The sequence below is a fragment of the Tauraco erythrolophus genome, chromosome 4 (assembly GCF_009769465.1).
Source record: "Tauraco erythrolophus isolate bTauEry1 chromosome 4, bTauEry1.pri, whole genome shotgun sequence".
Taxonomy (NCBI): domain Eukaryota; kingdom Metazoa; phylum Chordata; class Aves; order Musophagiformes; family Musophagidae; genus Tauraco; species Tauraco erythrolophus.
In genome coordinates, this window is record NC_141468.1 from 88,088,240 (window position 1) to 88,096,101 (window position 7,862).

The window sequence follows — 7,862 nt, forward strand, 5'->3', positions numbered from 1 at the left end:
TCTTGGATGCTGGCGGCTCGCCAGCAGGCGTGGCCATGTTTGGGTCGGGCTGTGAAGTGGGGCCGGGCGCCATCTTAGAAGCGGGCGCTGCCAGAGGAGGCGCTCTGGGTGGAAAACGTGGCCAAAAGCAACGTGAAGCTGCTGGTTTATCAAATATGTGGAGATAAAGGCTAGAGGCGCTTAAACTGCTGTTTTCTTAACAGTCGGTGACTTCCCAGTGAGGACTGGTGTAGCAGTACCCTCTGACTGAGTCTCTAAAAGTACTAAATGCCAAGTACTGAGGTGAAAAACTCTGAAAACTGGAAGAAAAGGCACAAGAAAAGTTATAAACAAAGTTATATTTGTCCCCAGAGCCAGGGGTGGCCACAGCATGGGCTCGTCGTGCTCGGGAGTGCTGTAAACTCTCCATGGAAGGCTGAGGGAGCACAGTGTCCTGCTGAGGGGAAAGCAAAAAGGGAATGAAACTGCCCCATTTTGAGGGAGTTAACTTTTTTCCAGCGTGGAATAGCATAGATTAACGCGGCGAGAGCTGGAACGGTACCTGGAGATGTGTTTCTGGCTGTTTGCAGAGACAAGTGGAAGGGGATCGGGATGGACCTGAACCGTGGCAGCCAAACGAGCCGTCCTGGCAGGTCCGACATCGCCAGCCCGGCGCTGTACGTCTGACGGTGCCCAGGGCGGGCAAGCTTTGGAACGCAGAAAGGGAATCTACTGCTGGCTCCATGGATCTGGTAAGTGAAACTCTTCTGAAGCCAAGGACAGAAATAGTCCTGGGTCAGTGAGACTAACAAAGTAGGTTGCTAGTAATTTAACTAGTCTAAATGTAACCAGCGTAGTTTTCCCCAGAAATGATATTGACAGCTGTATACACAGGAAAGAGACATGACTGGTACCTGAACAGGTATGGAATGACTGTATGGAATGACTTCAAGGTGCACCTTCCTTTTCTCTTCCCCTCTGCAAGCTTGCTGTCTCCCTGCAGCGGGAGGACAGGGCTGGCACGCTCTGCGTTGTGCAGACCTTGGTGCCCCCGGGGAGCAGAGACCCACACCTTGCTAGGTGGGTGCCCTGCCAGGCTGCGTGCTGGGGCAGACATACCTGCCTGGGAAGATGCCCCATCCCTGGAAGTGTTCAAGGCCAGGTTGGATGGGGCTTTGAGCAACCTGATGTAGTGGAGGGTGTCCCTGCCAAATACAAAAATACCTTGGGGTCATTCAGTGGATTTTCTGAAGAAAATCACCTGCAGAGAAGTGAATGGGAGATCTGAGACAGGCTGCAAAGCTTTGTAGGACTGCAGAAAGTAGTAGAAACATGAAATACAATGGAATTCTCAGTTCTTGCCGAAGTGTTTTGGAGACAACCTGCGTACTCCTGCAGGAGGGAGGCTGTTGTAAACATACTGATGACGTTTTTAGATTTGTATGTGGGTGTAACTGATAGACTGGTGCAGTTTTGCGATAACAAACCTGAAACAGCAATTCAGCCAGCCTGTGGTGGTGGCCAGTTGAGTCTATACATCAATAAACTGTTCAATACAAACATCCTCATAGACAAGCTGATGGAGTAGGGGCCAGTGAGGTGGACTGAATAGTGGCTGAACTGCTGGGCTCAGAGGGTGGTGATCGGAAGAACTAAGTCCAGCTGGAGACCAGTCAGTGGTGGTGTCCGGCTGTGGTTGACACTGGTTCCAGTACTCTTTAACTCTTTGTTAATGACCTGGATGATGAAGCAATGTACACTGTCGACAATTTTGCAGATGATGCAAAACTGGTAGGAGCAGCTGATGCACCAGTTGTCTCTGCTACCATTCAGAGGAACCTGGAGATGCTGGAGAACTGGGCAGACGGGAAGCTCATGAAGTTCAACAAGAAGTGCAAAGTCTTGCACCTGGGGAGGAACAACCCCATCCACGGGTACATGCTTGGGGCTGAGCACCTGGAAAGCAGCTTTGCAGAGAATGAGGATGCTGTGGTCCCGATGGACAAAAAGCTGAACAGAAGCCAGCAATGCACCCTCACAGCAAAGAATACCAAGAGCTGCCAGGGCTAAACTGGGAGAACTGTTGCCAGCAAGTCAAGGGAAGTGATCCTTCCCCTCTCCTCAGCACTAGTGAGGCCACGTCTAGGGTGTTGGGTCCAGTTCTGGGCTCCCCTGTACCAGAGAGACGTGAACACAGTGGAGTGAAATTTGGTGGAGAGCTAGTAAGGTAAATGAGGGACTGGGACACCTCTCGTGCAAAGAGAGGCTGAGAGAGCTGGGACTGTTCAGCCTGGAGAAGACAAGGCTCAGGAGCATCTTAGCATCTACCTGATGGGAGCGTTTAATGGAGAGGGAGCCGGGCTGCTGGCAGGGCAGGAGGCAATGGGCACAAACTGAAACACAGGAAGTTCCATCTGAACACAACGAAGCAGTTTTTTGCTGCGAGGGTGGCTGAGCACTGGAACAGGTTGCCTGGAGAGTTTGCTCAGTCTCTTTCTGAGATACTCAGACCCGACTGGACGCAGCTCTGGACAATCTTCTCCAGCTGACCCTGCTTTGAGCAGTGGGCTTGGGCTAGGCGGTCTCCAGGCAGACTTCCAGTTTCAGCTATTCAGAGATTCTGTGGATTAGAGCCTTTCTCAGATAACTCAATCTGTTTATCAGGAGGGAAAAGGAGAGATCCAGAAGAGAATAAAAGAATGCAGCGTGGTGATTTGGGATTACCATCAAAGCTGCAAGTCAAAGGTCTGGTCTGATCTAAGTAACTATTTAGTGAAAGTCACAAAATGTCTTTTTTTTTTCCTCCCTGCACCACCTGCTTTGAGTGTCTATATCACATCTCATCACTGTCCAGGGCGAGCCAGCTGGACTAGAGATAAAGTGCTTGCTGTGACAAGGTGGGCTGCAGGGGAGAGGTTTTAAATGGGAGGACTAGAGCTGGCAACCTGGTGGAGAAGGACCTCTTGCAAAGGAGAGTTTGACTGGAGCTAGCGACCTGTGTGGTGGTGAAAAGGCTGCACGTCCCTTGGCCAACAGTAGCCCGTAGCAGTACCCTGCAGTCCGTCTGGGTCGGAGGAGTCTCCCCAAAATACCGAGGCCAATTCTTGTATGTCTGGGCTTTGTCATTTCTGCCAGCAGTCTCCATTTCCCAAATTGGAAGGGGTGAGGGGAAACCTTTCGTTGCACATTTGAAATGCCTTGCTCTGGATGTCTTTTCTTTTTATAGTCTTGCCCCATTTTGTGCTGTCAGCATTTCAGTTAACCACTTCTAACTTCTCGTCAGTCAAGTTCCCTCTTTAAAAAAAACCTAAACAAACCAACAACAAAACAACCTTAAATATACCCTGACAGGTTAAAAACCAGATTAAAATCCATTCAACGTGACCAATTATCGTTTGCTGAGTACAATATTCTGTATTTGGTGACCTAAGCTCCCTGAAGCTGGGACAGCAGCTAATCTGGATCACTAAGAATCTCAGAAATGGGATGAGCTAAGTGAATGTGCGGATCAGATGAAATATGGAAGTAGCTACAAGACAAGAGATCAGACACCTGACAGTGGCATGGCAGGGTTTGGAATCATGAAGTACATCAAGCAAAGGTCAGTGTCGTGCCAATAGGCAAGATAGTGGATTCGATCATCTCATGGAAACTACAGTGAAGTACATGTCTGTTCCTGTCATTCCTTTGCTTTCTGTTATTCTTTGGCTCAGGGCACTATATTACTTTGATGGTGCTGGGACAGTTTCTTTTGGTTTGACTTTATTTTATTAGCAGACTGTATCTAAAACTTCGACTATAAGTCACTCCAAGCCTTTCCGTAAGGGTGAAAGAACCTACTTGGCTCTTTCATGCGCGCAGAGGAAAAAAAAGCAGTTCCTACAACGTCATGTGAGTTTCTTCTTTCAGTTACTCCAGGAACAGGACTGATGCTTCTTGCTCCCTGACACACCGAAACATCTGCTTCGCTCGGGTAGGTTTAATAAGCTGCAGAATTCTGCGTTCCTTTTCACCTTGCGGTTTCTTATTCTTCACTCCTGAAAATCTCTCTCTCCCCTCCAGTTCCCCCTTCCATCTTCATAACCACATAGCAGCACCCTTGAAAACATAAGTGTGGGCAGCATCTTCTTAGTGGTTCATCCCCCAGTTTGCTTTGGAGCAGGACTTGTGTTACTGTCTTTACAGCGTTCCTTGATTCCCTATCCTCTTCATCCCATCTTCCGGAGCAGCAAGAGACAGCTCTTGCAGCACGAGTTGGCTCTTGCAACACTGTTCTCCAGTCGTCCCTGGAAAAGCCGCTTCTGTGTGTATCAGCAGGACTACAGGAAATGGAACAAACTTGTTAGAATTTGGTTAAAACCCCCAGCTGCCTTTTCGGGACTTCTTTTCTCATCTAAAAGCCTCCTGCAGTTCTTCCCAAAAGTGGTGAATTAGTTACAATTAAATTAGTTACAAGTAAATGAGCGGTAAAGTTTGTTCCAACTGTTTATCTCATTTTCCGCGTGGTGAAGCGGTTCTAACATCCACGCATCGCTCCATATTTAGACTATATGCTGTGCAAGAAAGAGATTGATGATTGGGATTATTTTTTTTTTAATAATATTGATATTTAGTCCTGCACACAACAGTCCCTGACTGGCATTTCAACGCTGGCATAGTAGAGGTTAAAATAGAGTCAGGCTGGGTTGTCTTATTTGTGTCCCTTCAGTTCCTGCTGTGGGCTTCATTCCGTTCTTACCCGTGCAGTTTCCTTGTGTTCTGGTAACGGGACCTTTCAGCAGCGCCACTCGGTTCAGCAAGGATGCAGTTAACAGGGATTTCATAAACAATCCTGTTAATGCCTAAAGGATGAATATCAGGCTTTTTTTTCTCCGAATTGCTTACCGATTCACTTCCTGTTTCCAAGCTACAGAATGCCTCGGCTCCCGGGTAACAGCAGTTCACACGAACAGGCTGCTGTGTCTTATGCGTCGGAATCCATTGTCTCCATCGCCATCTTCATCATCGTTTTCATCATAGGCATCCCAGGCAATGGACTGGTGATCTGGGTGGCTGGTCTGAAAATGAAAAGGTCTGTGAACATTGTGTGGTTCCTCAACCTCGCTGTGGCTGACCTTATGTGCTGCCTGTCCTTGCCGTTTTCCATCGCTCACCTGGCGCTCCACGAACACTGGCCGTACGGTTGGTTCCTCTGCAAAGTCATTCCATCCGTGATAATCTTCACCATGTTTGCTAGCGTCTTCCTCCTTGTGGCTGTCAGCATCGACCGGTGCCTCCTTGTGATGAAACCTGTCTGGTGTCAAAATCATCGAACGGTGAAATTCGTGTCACTAATATGCGGTGGCGTTTGGGTCCTGGCCTTCATCTTCTGCTGTCCCGTCTTCCACTACCGTGAGACTAGCGCTCACGACGGCAAAACCGAGTGCGGGTACGATTTCGGAGATGATGAAGTGCTGGATTATCAGGATGGGTCTGTCAGTGAGTTCTTGGAAGAATACTCCCCTGTAGCCTACAACGGCAGCGACTTATGGGGAGCTTTCTATGAAGACGATTACTCTGTACCCCCTGCCCTGGTGGTGATAAACATTTCCAGGGCTGTCTGTGGCTTTGTGCTCCCCTTCGGCACCATGGCGGTTTGCTACGCCCTGATCACTGCCAGAACACGCGCAAACCAGCTTCACAGGCCGCGCAACAGGATGCTGCGAACCATCGTGCTCGTGGTGGCTGCGTTCTTCGTCTGCTGGGCTCCATACCACGTCGTTGGGATTCTGTCCCTTGTACCTGGTCTCACAACAGGGCTGCGGGAGTCGTTGGTCCTCTGGGATCACCTCTCTACAGCACTGGCATATGCCAACAGCTGCATCAACCCCCTGCTCTATGTTTTCGTGGGGCGGGACTTCAGGGCAAAGGCATGGCAATCAGTGCAGGGAATCCTGGAAGGTGCCTTTACTGAGGAACCAACGCATTCGACCCCTTGCTCCCTGGACAGAAGCAAGACCTCCACAGAGAAGGACGCGAGCAGCGCAGTGTGACGCAGGACTTGTGCCCGCCGCTGTGGCAGGAGCGAGGGGTGGCCCTGCACGTCAGTCACTCGCCACTTAACAGCTTTGTTTTGCTCCAACACATTTGGTTAATCTGCAGATCTACGCACGAGGCACTGAGATGGTCCAGATCAGAACGGCCAACACTCTTTATTTCCTACTCTAGCGTGCTGGTTCTGGCTGGGATAGTGTTAATTTTCTTCACAGTAGCTGGTACGGGCTGTGTTTTGGATTTGTGCTGGAAACAGCATTGATAACACAGGGATGTTTTAGCCACTGCTGAGCAGTGCTCACCCAGAGCCAGGGCTTTGCTGCTCCTCAGCCCACCCCACAGCGAGGAGCTGAGGGTGCACGAGGAGCTGGGAGGGGACACAGCTGGGACAGCTGAGCCCGACCGACCCAAGGGATATTCCGGACCGTGTGATGTCAGGCTCAGTGTATAAAGCTGAGGAAGAAGAGGGATGGGGGGGGCGTTCAGAGTGATGGCATCTGCCTTCCCAAGTCACCTTAGGTGTGGTGGAGCCCTGGGGATGGCTGAACACCTGCCTGTCCATGGGAAGGGGTGAATGAATTCCTTGTTCTGTTTGCTTGTGCGCAGCTCTTGCTTTACCTATTAAACTGTTTTTATCTCAACCCATGACTTTTCCCACTTTTACTCTGCTGATTCTCTCCCCCATCCCACTGGGGCTTAGGGACCAGATGGAGTTAAACCACAACACCTAGAGAGACTGGAAGTTGGAAGTACTAAGAGTAACAATGTGAGGGAAGACTCTCATGAAGCAGGACGTAGGGAGTACTTGAACCTTTAGAAAGCAGTCTTGCAGAATGATTTGTGGTGGTATCACGTAGTTTAACCTCTGAATTGCTAGATGAGAGTGTCATTAGAGTTATTTGCATATGTCCATGTTCTACACCTCCTGTCTGATAAACTGCAGATGAAACTAACTTTGATGTCTCTCCTTGGGATCTGTCATCCCATCTTTCCCCTCCTTTGCCTATACTTGGGGACTGAGGTGGTTTTTTTTTCTCCTGAAGCTTTCCTTCAAGGGTAGTGCTGCATTTTCTTACAGCAGTGCATTACAACAGAACTGACTTTCATGCCCTGGTAGATACCAAAGATGTTCCTTTGTCCTGGCAAACGCATCACTGTACAGCAGTAACTGCTCCAATGCACACACATGCGCTCCCTCCCTGTCTCCCCAGCACTCCCTCCACCACCACAGTCCCAAATCTTCCTTTTAGGAAGCAACCTGAGATTATCCAGATGTACCTACTGCATTTTAAGATTGCTCACGAGCAGAATTTGAGCAACGGCAGTCACTGTGGGCTGGTAATCCAGCAACGTCTACACCCAAATCCTGTTCCTAAGGTGGGAGTAGGTGGGAACCAAGCCCACCAGACAGGCGCTGCTGAAAAAAAAAAAAAAAAAATGGGATACTGGCACCAAAAGAGTTAAACCATAAACATTCACTTTTTCTTTTTATTAAGAAAGCATGCACAAAAATAAACTCGTGAGACCGCGCCCCTCTCTCCCTGACCACCGACACAAAGCGTGGGGGGCCGCGCCGGAGCCCCTCGGAACGCCGGCTGCCATCCCGCTCCGGCCGAGCTCCGTGCCCACCCCACGCCTTCCCACGCACTAACACCACGAGTGAGGAACGAGGCTAATTTGCACACTGACCGGCATGTATTTACATATGCAAACGAGGCGCAACTTAATACGCAAATGAGGCAAATATGCAAATGAGGAGCACTTGGATACGCAGAAGGAGCCATCTTGGTTTGGTTTTCTCCCGGTGATGTTTTCGGGCGTCCGCAGGGCCGGTGCTCAGTAACACCCTC

General features: G+C 49.6%; 1 protein-coding gene across 3 annotated transcripts; it reads left to right on the plus strand.

Annotated features, from left to right (window-relative positions):
• The first annotated feature begins 212 nt into the window (after positions 1-212).
• Positions 213-7,040, plus strand: LOC104373784 (C3a anaphylatoxin chemotactic receptor-like). 3 transcript variants are annotated; one of them, XM_086609690.1, is made up of 3 exons: positions 213-731; positions 3,889-3,952; positions 4,886-7,040. In XM_086609690.1, the coding sequence occupies exon 3, from the start codon at positions 4,893-4,895 to the stop codon at positions 6,009-6,011; it is 1,119 nt and encodes a 372-aa protein (XP_086465816.1). In that variant the 5' UTR covers positions 213-731; positions 3,889-3,952; positions 4,886-4,892; the 3' UTR covers positions 6,012-7,040. The 3 variants fall into 3 exon arrangements, with proteins under 3 accessions (XP_086465816.1, XP_086465817.1, XP_009978055.2); XM_086609691.1 differs by lacking the exon at positions 3,889-3,952; XM_009979753.2 differs by lacking the exon at positions 213-731 and having other exon boundaries at positions 2,340-3,952.
• Positions 7,041-7,862: the final 822 nt, after the last annotated feature.